Raw genomic sequence first — 18,011 nt, forward strand, 5'->3', positions numbered from 1 at the left:
TAATTACTTTGGCTCAGAAAAATTATTGACAGTCCATACACAAATGTTCATGTCCATTCCTTCTCTGGCTGTGGTCATTTTCGGGCACTTGAGGATGCTCTTCTAAAGTCCTCCATATTATGGTGATTTATATATTTGCAAATCTTAGGCACCCATTAAACTCCTAAACACTGACCCCAGAGTTTTCACAAAAAACACTTTCTTCCTTTCTTCAACATGTTAAGTTGAGTAGCCTATCAAAAAAATCTCATACTTACACCTTAGCTGTCTTGACTTTATTATCTCAGGTCCTCATTTGGTTATACTAATTTCTAAATATACAAACTTCATTCATATCATTTTTGAAGGAAATTAGGGTTTCTGCTTTATACTTTCTTTTCCTGAACATTCAAAAGGAAATCAAACGTAGAGTGTAAGCAGCAAATGTTTTACAATCTGTGAAGCAAAAGATTTATTAGGAAGAAGAAAATATCACTTAACTTTTTGGTAAGTCTCCTTCCACAGTGCTAATGGACGTTTTGGTATTGTGTGGAAAAAGAGCTTTAAACTGAATGTATTTTTTTGTTGCATCCTTCATCTTTTCATTTCTTAAGCTGTAAATCATAGGGTTCACCATTGGCATTAAAAAGTAATTCAAGCCTCCAATAAAAATGCGCCCGTCGGGTGAGAGTCCGTCGGTTTTCAATCCTGCATACACAACAGAAGCAGACACGTAATACATCAGCACCACGGTCATATGTGAAGAGCACATTGAAAAAGCTTTTGCTAGACTTGCCGTTGATTTCAGTTTTAGAACAGACAGTATAATTCTGACATACGTCCACAGAACAAAAAGCAAGGGTACATAATTGACAAACAGTGCAGCGCCAAATGTGCCATTGGCATGGACACTAATGTCAGCACAAGCCAGGGAAAGTACAGCTGGGTAGTCACAGAAACAGTGCATGATTTTATATGCAGCACAATAGGGCAGCCCAAAAGCTAAGAAAACAGAAGGAGCCGGAATTATAAACCCAAGTATCCACACGATGGCCGTTATAACCACACATTTCTTCAGATTTATTATCACATTATAATGTAACGGCTTAACCACTGCGATGTATCTGTCATATGCCATTGCTGCCACCAAGCAGTTTTCTGCTGAACCAATAGACATTATGAAATACATTTGTCCAAAGCAAGTAGCAATAGAAATAGTATTGTCATACCCAGAAAGAACTGCCAGAAGTTTGGGAATGATCGATATTGCCATTAACATGTCTAAAAGGGATAAATTACAAAGGAAAAAGTACATAGGTGTGTGAAGCCTGTGGTCCATTGAAACTAGAAAGAGAATAAGGAGATTAGCGGTGATGGTAATTAACAGGAGTATGAGGAATCCAACAAAGAGAACCATCTTGTAGTCCATGAGACCTGGAAAACCCACCAGTTCAAAGTGTGTGAAAGATGCAGATTTGGATCCGTTCATCTCCTTATCTCGGGTATCATGCTAAAAGACAAAGAAAGATAAAATCGTACATTATGTCATATGAAGATAACGCATTTCAAGTCACTGCTGAACCTTCTTAATTCTGTCTGTATAAATAACAATATTTTTGAAATATTAATTATTTTCTAAAGTTAGTTAATAACATAATAGGGTCCACTCCTTGTTTATGGTTTGAACATAGGCGATGCATGTCTGTTCAGTTCTAAGACTGAAGATACTTGAAAAAAATAAACTTTTTTTCAATTATTTATTATTTTATACATTTTTATTGTCCTTTAAGTGGAGCTGTACTATGGTATGGTAAGGTTTTTTGGGGGATTTTTTATTGTCTTCTTAGATTGTCAAGGCTGAGGGGTCGCAGTCAAACAACAGTGCCTGTTAAAGCCCTTTGAGGCATTCCTTGTGCGATTTTAGGCTGTTCGAATAGTAAATTGTTGTTGTGTGTAGACAATGCAGAAGTATCTTAGTTTTATGAGAATGACAGGAAATCATCAAACTGTTCATTTGTCACACAATGAGCTCAAATGAGGTTGGCTTCGAGAAGAACAACAATGTCCCCAAATTAAGTACAGTGGAACCTCGAGATACGATCACCTCTGTATACGAGAAATTCAAAATACGAGGAAAGTATGAGTGAAAAATTCAGATCTAAATACGAGCATTGGTTCGCGTAACGAGCCACGAGCCAGGCTGTGGGTATAGCTCGCGGCTTAGCGAGGGGGCGTGGTAGCAGTTGCGAGCCGCAGGGCGATCTGCAGTGTCTGCGTTTGTCACCTAAGTGCACAGGTGGGAAACTGCCCACATCCATGATTTGTCCTGTGGCTGATGGGCTGGGCAGAGTTGCCACCCGTCCTTTAAAATACGGAATCGTCCAGTATTTGAGAATGAAATTGCGCGTCCCGTTTTGAATCAATACGTATGCGTCCCTTATTTTTTTGTATTAAAAGTGGTAACCCTAGCAGCTGCCATGTCTTCCCCGCATATATAGAGAAGCGCGAGCCGGTTAAGGGGGAGAAGAAGTAAAAGAAAAGAGAGGAGAGGAGAGGAGAGAGAACGGAGGTTGCAGGAGGAGGCAGGAATCCGCAGCAGTAGGAAGTCGGTGCGAGAGAGCGAGCGAGTACAGGCTCGCGTGTAGCTGAACAGGCGAGCCAAACAGCTGAAGCAGGACGGTGTAGAGAAGGTCAGCTGCATTAAGAGTGTCTCGCCTGTTGCAGAGCCCGCAGGTGAGACGCTAACAGAGAAGAAGCACCGGGGATTGTCATCTGTTTTTTAAAGACGGCATCCTTTTGACGTTTTAACCTCGTGTTAAAGGATTGTTATTCTTGTGTATTTTACACCTCCACTTCACAACTGTTTTAAGGATTATTTATTTAAAGATTTATTGAATGTTCTACTGCACTTTGGACACCTGTTTTGATTCTTTTAATAATCAGTTATATTATTTACCAGTGTTATTTATTAAAGGTAGACTACAGTATATATAATTTATCAGTGTTATTTGTTAGGAAAATTGATTTTTATGTTAATATATTTGGGGTGCAGAACGGATTAACTGGATTTCCATTATTTTCAATGGGGAAGTTTGTTCTAGATACGAGAAATTCGCTATACAAGCTCAGTGCTGGAACGAATTAAACTCGTATCTAGAGGTTCCACTGTAGTACAAAGTGAAGTAGGATAATCAACCTGCAAGCAGTTCACTAGGGGTCAATGTTTGATTGATTTGAAATGTAATAAGTTACTGATTGTAATGCATATATCATAGGAAGCAAAACTGCATCAAAGTCAACTGGATAGGTTACTGAACCCAAGTATGTGTAGTTGTGAGACAGCACTACAAACCACAGTGATATTTTTAATCAAAATATTTAATTAATTCTAATGAGTTTTACATCCATCCATCCATCCATCTATTATCCAACACGCTATATCCTAACTACAGGGTCACGGGGGTCTGCTGGAGCCAATCCCAGCCAACACAAGGCAGGAAACAAACCCCGGGCAGGGTGCCAACCTACATCAGTGAGTTTTACATTTACCAGAAAATTGAGGTCCTCCATCAGCAAGCTCCCAATATGAAACCTCCAGAGCATTCAGATGTACTTTCAAATAAAGTACTTTTCATACCATGGAATTTATATGTTGTAATACATCAGCACTGATGAATAAATCAGCCATGACATGGAACAGTAAGTAGTTTTGCTGCTTCAGGCAGCTTACTTTTTGATAATTGTAAGATTACAACTGCTTCTCTGCATTTGTGGCTGTTCTCCTTATCTTTACTGTGCTAAAATGAAAAACTGCCATTTACATACAGAGAATGTAAACATACCACATTTCAAGAATATTTTGCTATCTTTGTGTGAATTTCAAATGACAAACAATGCTGTACTGAATGGCCCGGTCTTTTTTTTATCAGTATGCTGCTGCTGTAGTATGTGAATTTCCCCTTGGAATTAATAAAGTATCTATCTATCTATCTATCTATCTATCTATCTATCTATCTATCTATCTATCTATCTATCTATCTATCTATCTATCTATCTATCTATCTATCTATCTATCTATCTATCAAAGCTGTTCTTTGATACATCAGACGACACCACCACCCCAATACAGTCGTACACCTACCTGCCCTTCATGTGACAGAATACACGGCAACAGTGAAAGTTAGGAAGTTTTTAGTTGAAACCATCCAGTGTTCCTTATTGTAAGGATCATACTAATCAAGTAATTTGTTTTCTGGATTATTTAGCTCATGTTAAGAAATCTTATCAAGTAAATTTTGCTAAACCGTTAATTGGCAGAATTTTTTTTGCTAAATAAATGTAAAACAATCCCCATTTGAAGTTTTTTTTTCTTAGTTACTGCATTGACTTTGTTTGCAGTGTACTCATTAGATAATTAGGATAGATAAGGATAGATTAGATAAATGCAATATACGTAAATATATATAGGTATACCCAAAAAATATCTGAAAATATTTTTCATAATAATGTAATATATACAGTATGTCGTTCAAATATATATTATATCTGAAATACTGTATTTCCCATATTGTAACAAATATATATCCAAAGACATGCTATGTTTAAGACATGCAATATACTGGGACCAGACCCATGGCAGGTCATTCATATCTCATCTTTTTACCTGCTACACACAGTTTTCTGAATAATTCTTTTTTTTTTTTAATTCACAAAAGCTAGAAATGGTTGAAATAGGCAACTCTGGCAGCATATACAAAGTTGAACTTACAAACGTCATACTTTCTTGTACTCAGTCAATAAATAGGTTTAGAATTTGTGCTGTGTCACAGTGCTATTTGATCTGGAACATATCCTAATATGAGGGACACCTGTGAGATGTATCTATTGGATGATATTTTCAATGCCAGTTTAATATACTGTATATATTTTTAAATATACAGCAAAACACAAAAGAAGACAGACATCTAGCTTTAAATATATAATCTGAAATGTACTGTGCAGTTTATTTTAACTAACCTGTACAGTATATTTAAAATACACTGTAAGAGTTTCCTAAAAATATTTTACAGATATCTTATTCCTAGTAGTTCATATATTAATCTATTTTTATATTTTCTGAAAATATGCAGCAATGTACAGAACTTTCATTAATTCACATATTTTATTCACATTTCATGTAAGGTACTGTAATATATTTACCTTTAAAGTATTTTATAACATGTTAAAATAAATTATTATAGGTAGTAGTATATTTTTTAAAAGTATATTTCACATGTACTTCATTTTTGTAAGGATTAAGCAGAATGTCATTTATTCATTATTATTTTTATCTATTTTTATTTTCTGTTCTTCTACTACAATTTTTTTCTTTGACATTTTGTAAAGCACTTTAAGCTACATTCTTTGTATGAAGATGTGTTATAAAAATAAAGGTTGTTGTTGTTCGTAAATGAAGCATGACTTTGAAGGATTTGTTCCCCATCCTTGGCTCTTTCCTCCCAAGCAGTCATTGTTACCAAAAGAGGCCCCATTACAAAATGACTTGAAAATTGAATTTTATTCCAAAATAAACGATCAGTAAAAAACACAAAATGAAAGGCAGGTTTAACAGTTTGTAACTAAATTAAAATGTGAATAACAGCTGAAGAGTGAATATTTGCACGTACCTGATTCATCTTCATGGTCCACTTGTTCTTAAGAGTGTGATGATCATTCATCATATATAAGCCAATGTTTTTCCTTATAAGGATTTGGGTCCTTTAAGCTTTCACAGAAGTCCCCGTGGTATACAGAAAAAGTCATCCGTGAAGAACAATCTACCCTTAGGTCTCAAGACATTAGTATACACTCAGGAGGGAATTCACACTAGAAAAGTCTCAAATAAATTAAATGCTTTGTCAGAATTAAATGCTTAGGGCATTTCTTTGCATTCAGCTATTATCAGAATCAGAATATCTTTATTGTCATTGTAACAAATACAACTAAACTAAGTGTAGTCCCTGCGGTGTCAAAATATAAATAAAATATAATTAAAAAAAGGATAAAAGATAAGAAGAAATAAAGTGGAACACAAACATTCAACATAAGACCTTAATTGCACATGAACACTATTGCACAAGATGTCATCTATTGCACTGCTGTATTGGAGGTGATTAGGTGGCATTCAGTGCACTAATAGCAACAGGTTAGAAATTGTTATTCAGTCTGTTAATCTTTGTTTTGATGCTCCTCTATCTTTTGCCGAGGTCATGAGCGGGGTGTGAAGAGTCTTTTAAGACATTTTCTGCCTTCCTGAGGCAGCGAGAGCTGTGCAGTTCATCCAGAGAGGATAAAGAGCAGCCGATGATCTGCTGAAGTGTTTTTTTCCTCTGCGCTGTTGTGCAGCTGGAAAACCCCACACAGAGGCAGTAGCGCAGGATACTCTCGATAGAGCAGCGATAGAAGGACACCAGCAGTTTTTGGGGGATGTTATTTTCCCTGAGGACTCTCAGCAAATAAAATCTCTGATGAGCCTTCTTCACCAGCTCAGCTGTGTTCACACCCCAGGACAGGTCTTCCATGATGTGAACTCCCAGGAAGCGGAAGTATGACACCCGCTCCACACAGTCCCCTCCAATGTAGAGTGGTTTGAAGTCCGTTTTCTTTTTCCTGAAGTCCACAATGACCTCCTTGGTCTTACTTGTGTTCAGGAGAATGTTGTTGTCAGTGCACCATGCTGTCAGCTGCTCCACTTCGTCACTGTAGGTGGATTCATTCTCCCCAGAGATGAGCCCCACTACAGTGGTGTCATCTGCAAATTTGATGATGGTGTTGCTGTGGTGGGTAAGTGGCACAATCATGTGTACAGCGTGAAGAGCAGGGGGCTCAGCGCACAGCCCTGAGGAGAGTCGGTGCTGATGTTGATGGCCGAGGAGATGTGAGGGCCCACCCTAACCCTTTGTGTGCGGTCTGTCAGGAAGTCTTTAATCCGTATACAGGTGGAGTCCCAGGGCTAGCAGCTTGCCCGCCAATCTGTGAGGGATGGTGGTGTTAAAAGCAGAGCTAAAATAAATAAAGAGGAGACGTGCGTAGCTGCCCTATTGCTCCAGATGGGACAAGGAAGCATGGAGAGCAGCAGCAACAGTGTCCTCAGTAGACCTGTTAGACTTGTAAGCAAATTGGTGTGCATCAAAGGTGGGAGGGATGAAGGACAAAACACTACTGGCCGATAGTCATTCAGGCAGGTTATGGGTGATTTTTTTGGTAAAGGGAGTAAGATGGAGGATTTCAGACAGGAAGGAACTGAGGCCTGGGACAGTGACAGGTTAAAGATCTTTGTAATGACCCCAGCCAGCTGCTCTGCACAGATCCTCAACACATGTCCAGGGACACTGTCGGGACCTGCCACCTTCCTAGGATTGACAGCCTGGAACGAGCATCTCACCTTGTGTTCTCTGGTAGTTCCATCTCAAAGCGAGCAAAGAAGTGGTTCAGTTCCTCTGCCATTGAGACGTCACCTTCAGCAGCTCCATGGCTGGTCCTGTAGTTGGTGAATTGCTGGACTCCCTGCCAAACCTGCCAGCTGTTATTACTGTCCAGGTGCTCCTCAATCCTTCTCCTGTAGTCCCTCTTAGCCTTTCTGATGCCTCTCTTCAGGTTGGACTGTGTCATGCTGTAGAGAGCCTTGTCACCGCACCTAAAGGCAGTGTTCCTTTCCTTTAGCAGCCACTGAATCTCTGTTGTCATCCAGGGCTTCTGGTTTGGATAGACACAGATATATTTCTCCACTGTGACAGTGTCAATGCAGGTTTTGATGTAGCACAATACACTGTCAGTGTAGAGTTCCAGGTCTGGACTTTCAAAAATGTCCCAGTTAGTCCTGTTGAAGCAGTCCTGCAGCTGCAGAGAGGCGTCATCAGGCCAGGTTGTGATGGATCTTTTGGTGGTAAGAGCAGATTTGCGGAAAGGGGTGTATGCAGGAATCATCAGCAGAGACATGTGGTCAGACTGGGCCAGGTGTGGAAGCTATTTAGCTCTGTAGCCCAGCTTGATGTTTGAGTAGAACATGTCCAGTGTGTTGGCTCCTCTAGTAGCACACTTTACGTGCTGGTGGAGTTTGGGGAGCACTGCTTTTAAATCCACGTGATTAAAGTCCCCTGTGATAATGAACACTGCATCAGGATAAAGGCTATGTTGGCTGCTAATGCTGCTTTATAAATGTCTCATAGCCAAGTTAGCATTAGCAGCTGGTGGTATGTAAACAGCGGTGATCATTATCATATTGAACTCCTGAGGTAAATAGATAGGTCTGCATTTCACAGTCATATACAGACAGATTGAGGAGATCGTTCCTCCCCCAAACTATGCGACTCTTTAATTCCACCAGGGGGGGGTAAACGTTAATATTTAACATTATACATAGTTATTGTCTGTTTTTTTCACCTGTATTATTATCATTCTTTAATTTAATATTATTTATTGTATCAGTATGCTGCTGCTGAAGAATGTGAATTTCCCATTGGGATTAATAAAGTATCTATCTATCTATCTATCTATCTATCTATCTATCTATCTATCTATCTATCTATCTATCTATCTATCTATCTATCTATCTATCTATCTATCTATCTATCCAAGTCAGGGGAGCAATGGCTATCCACTATCACTGCGTCCGTGCACCAGTTATTATTGATATACACACACACACTTTACTTTTTGTCATCAAATTTTACTGGAATAAAGGATAAATAAAACAAAGGCATTATGGACGGACTAGACTTAGTTTTAAAGGATTCAAAAACCTATATGCTGATTCATGTAACCTGAGCTAAAACATATAACCTTAAATTGTAGCGAAAAAATGGAGAGCCAGAATTTATTAACCAGAAACATTTCAAAATGACAAAGGAGTTACAGTTTAGCGATTTGGGTTGAATCCGACCAAAGACAACCATAAAGTGCCTGATGCAACATTTACACCCTTGAACTGAATATGTTATGCGAGAGGTTCCTAAGCTTTTTTTGTTTGTGACCCCATTTTTAAATCATAGCAACTCTTGCTATGGCTCGTTGTGGCTTTTGTGACAGTGGCGCAGTTGGCAAGATGGAAAAGTCCCAGAAGAGAAGGGGACACGACCTGCAATGTACCGAGGTGGGAGCGTACCCGGGTCGAGTTTTCAGGCGGAGAGGGTGTCCCGTGATTCGGCGAAACCCGGTACGGGCTCCGCTCCTGGCACGCTTTACTAGGCAACCTAGAGAGGTCAGGAAGTGTGCGGGAGGGGCTCACAGAGTTGGGCTGCTCCAGTGTGGGAAGGCAAAGGGGGCTTATTATGCTGTCTCGGAGGACAGTGCCCACCTCCCTGTGAAGCCAGAGCCCCAGTTACCACCTAGGGGTGCCCCAGACTGGCAGTTGAGTAAAATAAGAAACTGGAGGTTGGACCCAGAGCGGCCGACCCACAAACAAGCCTGGTCCTTCTGGGCAATGGTAGGGCAGAGGTTACGGCAACGAGAACAAGCCCTACCAAATAATAGAGCAGGTAGCCTGCTATCTGCTCCTGAAAGCACTTCCCGTGACTTCGCCCAGCCGGTCTGGGGGTAAGCAGTTTAAGAACATGACAGAGCTCATAGAGCTTATGGAGACACAAACGATGGCCTCACAATCTGAGGGTGCAGAACCGTCCCTTTGTCGAACTCAGCCGGAGTACGTCCCAAAACCTAGCCCCCATTATAGGCCCCCCTTAGGCCTAGTTATAGACGGAGATGAGCTGTCTCAAGCTGCCTCTACGCTGTGTAACCAGCCGGTGGAGAGAGACGAAGCGGCCTCCCAGAGTGATGTGGCAACTCCCGGACTGTCGCGGGCCAATACGTCATCCACGACCGCCGAGACAGAACAGGAGGAAACCACGCCCCTTGAGGTTGGCCCGGACCCTCTTTCCCTGTTGCAGTTTCAATTTAGAGAAACGCCAGCTTCTTTTAAAAGGGAGCAGTGGAATGACGATTCCCTGAAGTTTGCCAAAAATGCAGTGGTCCTGGTCAATGGCCAGCGCACTAACCAGTCGATGCCACAGGGTCCTCACTTTCTGTTAGAAAATGACCTTCTGTATCGCGTAGCAGAGCATGGGCAGGAGAGAAGGCTACTGCTAATCCCGCGGACCTTCCGGCGGCAGGGCTGTGAGTTAGCACACACCCACCTCCTAGGTGGCCATTTGGGTGCCAAGAAAACCCTGGAGTGGATCAAGTTCCGCTTCTATTGGCCGGGAATCAATGAGGAGGTTCACCACTTTTGCACTTCCTGCCCGGAGTGTCAATTGCGACAAATTCCTAGGAAGGACAGTGCTCCTCTCGTTCCTATTCCCCTGATTGATGTTCCTTTCTACAGAATTGGGGTCAATTTAGTCAGACCTCTAGAGCCCTCAGCCCGAGGACACAAGTACATTTTAGTCCTCATGGATTATGCTACCAAATACCCCGAAGCTGTTCTGTTGCGCTCAGCTACTTCTAAAGCCATCGCATGGGAATTGGTAGGGGTCTTTGCGCGTGGTGGCATTCCTAAGGAAGTCCTGATGGACTAAGGGATGCCCTTTACCTTGAAGATGTTCAAGGAGACTGCCAAGTTACTTAAAATAAAGCATCTAAAGACCGCGGTATATCATCCTCAAACCGACAGTTTGGTAGAGAGGTTCAATCAGACTCAAACAAATGCTTCGTAAGGTGGTTAATGAGGATGGAAGGAACTGGGATCAGCTCCTCCCCCTCGTCCTTTTTGCCTACCGGGAAGTCCCACATGCCTCCACGGGGTTCTCCCCTTTTGAATTATTGTATGGACAACAACCCCGGGGCTTATTAGATATCCTAAAGGAAGGATGGGAAGAAGAGGCTCTTCCTTCTACAAACATACTGGAGTATATTGTGTAATTCCGTGAAAGATTTGGTAAGATTTGACCCCTCCTTAAAAGTCACATGGAAGAGGCACAAACAGCACAGGTCTGATATTACGACCGTGGCACGTCTCTCCAGGAGTTCCTCCCGGGAGATCGGGTCATGGTCCTAGTACCTACCTCCCACTCTAAGTTGCTTGCCCATTGGCAAGGTCCGTACAGAGTTAAGGAGAGGAAAGGACTCGTCGACTATTTGGTGAGTCAACCCAATCGTCAGCCGAGGGAGCAGGTTTATCATGTAAATCTGCTGAAACCGTGGAAGGACAGGGATCCCGATCCCTCCTCCAGTCAGCCCCACTCGCTCTTTGCTCACACGGCTAGCCTTAAGTTCGGTGCAGATTTAAGTCCCAGACAACAACAGGAGCTGGAAACAGTTATCCTGTCTGTCCTGAAGGTAGTGAGTGAAAACCCCGGAAGGACCTCTCTGGTTGAGCACGACATTGTGACAGAGCCCGGGGTTATAGTCCGAGAATGTCCGTATTGTCTTCCCGAGGCAAAAAGAGCTGAAGTGGAGCATGAGATCAAGCACATGCTGGAACTAGGGGTAATCGAGGAAAGTCATAGTCCTGGTCCAGTCCCATTGTATTGGTCGGTAAGCCTGATGGGAGTTGGAGGTTTTGCAACGACTTCTGCCGACTTAATCAAATCTCCCAATTTGATGCTTATCCAATGCCACGAGTGGACGACCTCCTCGAGAGGCTTGGACAGGCTCTATATTTGACCACACTACACATGACAACGGGGTACTGGCAAGTTCCTTTAACGGACTCCACGAAGGTTAAGACCACGTTCAGCACCCCTAGTGGACACTGGCAGTATCGTGTCCTTCCATTTAGGTTACACGCGGCTCCAGCAACCTTCCAACATCTGGTGGACAAAGTGCTCAGGCCTCATAACTCATACAGTGCTGCCTACCTGGATGACGTGGTCATCTATTCCAGCACATGGATGGAACACCTACAGCAGGTAAAAGCGGTATTGTGGACACTTGGTGAGGCCGGGCTTTGGATTAATCCCAAGAAATGTTTCTTTGGATTGAGCGAAGCCAAGTATTTAGGCTACCTGGTGGGTTGGGGTACCGTGAAGCCACAGTGCTCCAAACGGTAGGTCCAGGCCTTTCTTGGGTTAGTGGGGTACTACCGTTTGTGCCCCGGTTCTCGGAGAGAGCGGCGCCCTTGACTGATTTGACAAAGAAGAGGGCCCCAAACATTGTGGTATGGACTGAAAAGATAGGCACTGCATTTAGTGAATTGAAGCAGGCCCTTACATCCGCACCTATTTTGAAAACACCTAACTTTTCTTTACCTTTCATCCTCCAGACAGACATTTTGGACACAGGCCTGGGGGCCGTGCTGAGCCAAAGAATCAATGGTGTGGAACACCCCATCATGTTCCTGAGCCGGTAACTGTTGGACCGGGAGACCAGATATGTGGCGGTGGAGAGAGAGGCTTTGGCGATTAAATGGGCAATTACTCAGCTGAAGTACTATCTGTTGGGCTGGGAATTCACCCTTGTCACGGACCATGCACCTTTACAGTGGATGGCCCTGCACAAGGAGTCGAATCCGCGGGTCACCAGGTGGTTTCTTGACCTCTAGTCATACAAGTTTTCACTCATTCATCGTTGGGGCACTCTTCACGCCAACACTGATGCTCTTTCTCAGGTTCATGACCTCTCGGTCAGGGTCGCCCGACCCGATGGGTCTGGGCTGAGGGGGGGGCCTTGTCACACATGTGCGCATGGGAGGTAGGTAAAGGGCTTGAGTAAGGGCAGTTTCGAATCATACTGGGATGTGGCAGAGTGCACTGACTCTTTTTCTCCCTTTCCTGCTGAAAATTCACGGGAGATTCCACCTGGCCCTCTTGACGTCACCGAGCCGAGGCTATGGAAGAAGACTTTGCTGGCTCCGGCCCCTGTGATGTCATGTCCGGCCTCAAACCTATGGCTGAAGACCTTTATGAGCCCAACCCCTTTGATCTCACTTCCTGTCTTCCCCTTTAAAAGCTTCCACCTTTTCCCTATTCCCTCAGTTCTGTTTTGGACTCGGTTTTGTGCACAACAAGTGCTATCAATACTCTCGATTTGCAGCCAGGAAACCAAATACATGAGTGGCTGCCCCAAACCTTGCTATGGCTCTTTCTGGCTTTTGTGACAATATATAAATTGTATTTCTAAATGCTACATTGGATTGGGACCTGAGTGCAGCAGGTGACATCTCAGCACCACAGTGGAACAGTGTGAGGTTTTTGACAGTGGTTGGATTGCCAATCCTGCCACTATCACAATAACAGTTACAAAAAAAAACCAAAAACAAAATAAGAAACAAAATCACATACAATCATAATGAAAGCTAACCTTTTTGCCCTTAATGGTTATATTTTTATTATTTTTTTAATGCATAAGAAAGAGAAGGCAAATTACCAGGTGAAAATTATGACAGTGTTAAATGAACGATGCTAGCTATACATTTAATATCCATTGATTACAGGATATGAAACATCTTATCGTGTATTGTGGCTGAAAGTGACCCTTGTGGATCTCATCACTCAGCTTGTTATTTTGGAGAACATTAGATGAAGATACAATATGGCTGGAAATCTTAGAGAGCTACAGCAAATTAAGGAAACAGAAACTGATTACATAAAAGTTGTGTGGACCAATGGCTTCCCATTCTTTATACCTTAATCATAACTGCTTCCATAATTACAATTTAATAATTACTTTGGCTCAGAAAAATTATTGACAGTCCATACACAAATGTTCATGTCCATTCCTTCTCTGGCCGTGGTCATTTTGGGGCACTTGAGGATGCTCTTGTAAAGTCCTCCATATTATGGTGATTTATATATTTGCAAATCTTAGGCACCCATTAAACTCCTAAACACTGACCCCAGAGTTTTCACAAAAAACACTTTCTTCCTTTCTTCAACATGTTAAGTTGAGTAACCTATCAAAAAAAATCTCATGCTTACACTTTAGCTGTCTTGACTTTTATAATCTCAGGTCCTCATTTGGTTATACTAATTTCTAAATATACAAACTTTATTCATATCATTTTTGAAGGAAATTAGGGTTTCTGCTTTATACTTTCTTTTACTGAACATTCAAAAGGAAATCAAAAGTAGAGTGTAACCAGTAAATGTTTTACAATCTGTGAAGCAAAAGATGTATTAGGAAGAAGAAAATATCACTTAACTTTTTGGTAAGTCTCCTTCCACAGTGCTGATGGACGTTTTGGTATTGTGTGGAAAAAGAGCTTTAAACTGAATGTATTTTTTTGTTGCATCCTTCATCTTTTCATTTCTTAAGCTGTAAATCATAGGGTTCACCATTGGCATTAAAAAGTAATTCAAGCCTCCAATAAAAATGCGCCCATCAGGTGAGAGTCCGTCGGTTTTCAATCCCGCATACACAACAGAAGCAGACACATAAAACATCAGCACCACGGTCATATGTGAAGAGCACATTGAAAAAGCTTTTGCTAGACTTGCCGTTGATTTCAGTTTTAGAACAGACAGTATAATTCTGACATACGTCCACAGAACAAAAAGCAAGGGTACATAATTGACAAACAGTGCAGCGCCAAATGTGCCATTGGCATGGACACTAATGTCAGCACAAGCCAGGGAAAGTACAGCTGGGTATTCACAGAAACAGTGCATGATTTTATATGCAGCACAATAGGGCAGCCCAAAAGCTAAGAAAACAGAAGGAGCCGGAATTATAAACCCAAGTATCCACACGATGGCCGTTATAACCACACATTTCTTCAGATTTATTATCACATTATAATGTAACGGCTTAACCACTGCGATGTATCTGTCATATGCCATTGCTGCCACCAAGCAGTTTTCTGCTGAAGCAATAGACATTATGAAATACATTTGTCCAAAGCAAGTAGCAATAGAAATAGTATTGTCATACCCAGAAAGAACTGCCAGAAGTTTGGGAATGATCGATATTGCCATTAACATGTCTAAAAGGGATAAATTACAAAGGAAAAAGTACATAGGTGTGTGAAGCCTGTGGTCCATTGACACTAGAAAGAGAATAAGGAGATTAGCGGTGATCGTAATTAACAGGAGTATGAGGAATCCAACAAAGAGAACCATCTTGTAGTCCATGAGACCTGGAAAACCCACCAGTTCAAAGTGTGTGAAAGATGCAGATTTGGATCCGTTCATCTCCTTATCTCGGGTATCATGCTAAAAGACAAAGAAAGATAAAATCATACATTATGTCATATGAAGATAACGCATTTCAAGTCACCGCTGAACCTTTTTAATTCTGTCTGTCTAAATAACAATATTTTTGAAATATTAAGTATTTTCTAAAGTCAGTTAATAACATAATAGGGTCCACTCCTTGTTTATGGTTTGAACGTAGGCGATGCATGTCTGTTCAGTTCTAAGACTGAAGTTACTTGAAAATAATAAACTTTTTTTCAATTATTTATTATTTTATACATTTTTATTGTCCTTTAAGTGGAGCTGTACTATGGTATGGTAAGGTTTTTTTGGGGATTTTTTTATTGTCTTAGAGTGTCAAGGCTGAGGGGGGTGCTGTCAAACAACAGTGCCTGTTAAAGCCCTTTGAGGCATTCCTTGTGCGATTTTAGGCTGTTTGAATAGTAAATTGTTGTTGTGTGTTTTCTGGGTTATTTAGCTCATGTTAAGAAATCTTATCAAGTAAATTTTGCTAAACCGTTAATTGGCAGAATTTTTTTTGCTAAATATGGGGTGGAGTGGTGGCTCCGAGGCTAAGGATCTGCGCTGGTATCCCGAAGGTTGCCGGTTCAAATCCCCGTCACTGCCAAAAGAGATCCTACTCTGCTGGGCCCTTGAGCAAGACCCTTAACCTGTAATTGCTCCAGGGGTGCTGTACAATGGCTGACCCTGCACTCTGACCCCAAGGGGTATGTGAAAACTAACAAATTCCTAATACAAGAAATTGTATAAGGCAAAATAAAGAACAAAAAAATAAATAAATAAAAGTAAAACAATTCCAATTTGAGGTTTTTTTTCTTAGTTACTTCATTGACTTTGTTTGCAGTGTACTCGTTAGATAATTAGGATAGATAAGGATATATTAGATAAATGCAATATACGTAAATATACTGTATATAAGTATACCCAAAAAATATCTAAAAATATTTTTCATAATAATGTAATATATACAGTATGTCGTTCAAATATATATTATATCTGAAATACTGTATTTCCCATATTGTAACAAATATATATCCAAAGACATATTATGTTTAAGACATGCAATATACTGGGACCAAACCCATGGCAGGTCATTCATATCTCATCTTTTTACCTGCTACACACAGTTTTCTGAATAATTCCTTTTTTTTTTTAATACATAAAAACTACAAATGGTTGAAATAGGCAACTCTGGCAGCATATGCAAGGTTGAACTTACAAAAGTCATACTTTCTTGTACTCGGTCAATAAATAGGTTTAGAATTTGTGCTGTGTCACAGTGCTATTTGATCTGGAACATATCTTAATATGAGGGTCACCTGTGAGATGTATCTATTGGATGATATTTTCAATGCCAGCTTAATATACTGTATATGTTTTTAAATATACTGCAAAACACAAAAGAACACAGACATCTAGCTTTAAATATATAATCTGAAATGTACTGTACAGTATATTTAAAATACACTGTAAGTGTTTCCTAAAAATATTTTATAGTATCTTATTCCTAGTATTTCATATATTAATCTATATTTATATTTTCTGAAAATACGCCGCAATGTACAGAACTTTCATTAATTCACATATTTTATTCACATTTCAGTATACTGTAAGGTACTGTAATATATTTCCCTTTAAAGTATTTTATAACATCCATCCCATCCATCCATTATCCAACCCGCTATATCCTAACTACAAGGTCACGGGGGTCTGCTGGAGCCAATCCCAGCCAACACAGGGCGCCAGCCCACCACAGGGCATATTTTATAACATTTTAAAATAAATTATTATAGGTAGTAGTATATTTTTTAAAAGTATATTTCACAGGTACTTCATTTTTGTAAGGATTAAGCAGAATGTCATTTATTCATTATTATTTTTATCTATTTTTATTTTGTTTTCTTTTACTACTTTTTTCTTTGACATTTTGTAAAACACTTTAAGCTACATTCTTTGTATGAAAATGTGTTATAAAAAATAAAGGTTGTTGATGTTCGTAAATGAAGCATGACTTTGAAGGATTTGTTCCCCATCTTTGGCTCTTCCCCCCAAGCAGTCCTTGTTACCAAAATAGGCCTCTTTACAAAATGACTTGAAAATTGAATTTTATTCCAAAATAAACAATCAGTAAAAAACACAAAATGAAAGGCAGGTTTAAATGTTCGTAACTAAATTAAAATGTGAATAACAGCTGAAGAGTGAATATTTGCACGTACCTGATTCATCTTCATGGTCCACTCGTTATTAAGAGTGTGATGATCATCCATCACATATAAGCCAATGTTTTTCCTTATAAAGATTTGGGTCCTTTAAGCTTTCACAGAAGTCCCCGTGGTATGCAGAAAAAGTCATCCGTGAAGAACAATCTACCCTTAGGTCTCAAGACATTAGTATACACTCAGGAGGGAATTCACACTAGAAAAGTCTCAAATAAATTAAATGCTTTGTCAGAATTAAATGCTTAGGGCATTTCTTTGCATTCAGCTATTATCAGAATCAGAATATCTTTATTGTCATTGTAACAAATAAAACGAAACTAGGTGTAGTCCCTGCGGTGTCAAACTATAAATAAAATATAATTAAAAAAAGGGTAAAGGATAAGAAGAAATAAAGTAGAACACAAACATTCAACATAAGACCTTAATTGCACATGAACACTATTGCACAAGATGTCATCTATTGCACTGCTGTATTGGAGGTGATTAGGTGGCATTCAGTGCCCTAATAGCAACAGGGTAGAAATTGTTTTTCAGTCTGTTAGTCTTTGTTTTGATGCTCCTCTATCTTTTGCCTGATGTAATGAGCGGGGAGTGAGGAGTCTTTTAAGACATTTTCTGCCTTCCTGAGGCAGCGAGAGCTGTGCAGTTCATCCAGAGAGGGTAAAGAGCAGCCGATGATCTGCTGGGC

General features: G+C 40.5%; 1 protein-coding gene across 1 annotated transcript; it reads right to left on the minus strand.

Moving 5' to 3' along the window:
* Positions 1-244: 244 nt before the first annotated feature.
* LOC114641283 (olfactory receptor 10A6-like) lies at positions 245-17,371 on the minus strand. Its single transcript, XM_028790356.2, has 3 exons — positions 17,321-17,371; positions 15,039-15,101; positions 245-1,489 (listed from the first exon to the last, which is right to left on the minus strand). Exons 1-3 carry the CDS (start codon positions 17,369-17,371, stop codon positions 476-478), a joined length of 1,128 nt encoding a protein of 375 aa, XP_028646189.2. The 3' UTR covers positions 245-475.
* Positions 17,372-18,011: the final 640 nt, after the last annotated feature.

The sequence above is a fragment of the Erpetoichthys calabaricus genome, chromosome 4 (assembly GCF_900747795.2).
Source record: "Erpetoichthys calabaricus chromosome 4, fErpCal1.3, whole genome shotgun sequence".
Taxonomy (NCBI): Eukaryota; Metazoa; Chordata; class Cladistia; order Polypteriformes; family Polypteridae; genus Erpetoichthys; species Erpetoichthys calabaricus.

Excerpts from the sequence above, each read along its gene's own strand:
- LOC114641283 (XM_028790356.2), bottom strand. The coding sequence starts at position 17,371 with ATGGATGATCATCACACTCTTAATAACGAGTGGACCATGAAGATGAAT. Across the intron at positions 15,102-17,320 it reads GGACCATGAAGATGAATCAG|CATGATACCCGAGATAAGGA; the intron begins GTACGTGCAAAT and ends TTTGTCTTTTAG. Across the intron at positions 1,490-15,038 it reads CTTTCACACACTTTGAACTG|CATGATACCCGAGATAAGGA; the intron begins GTGGGTTTTCCA and ends TTTGTCTTTTAG.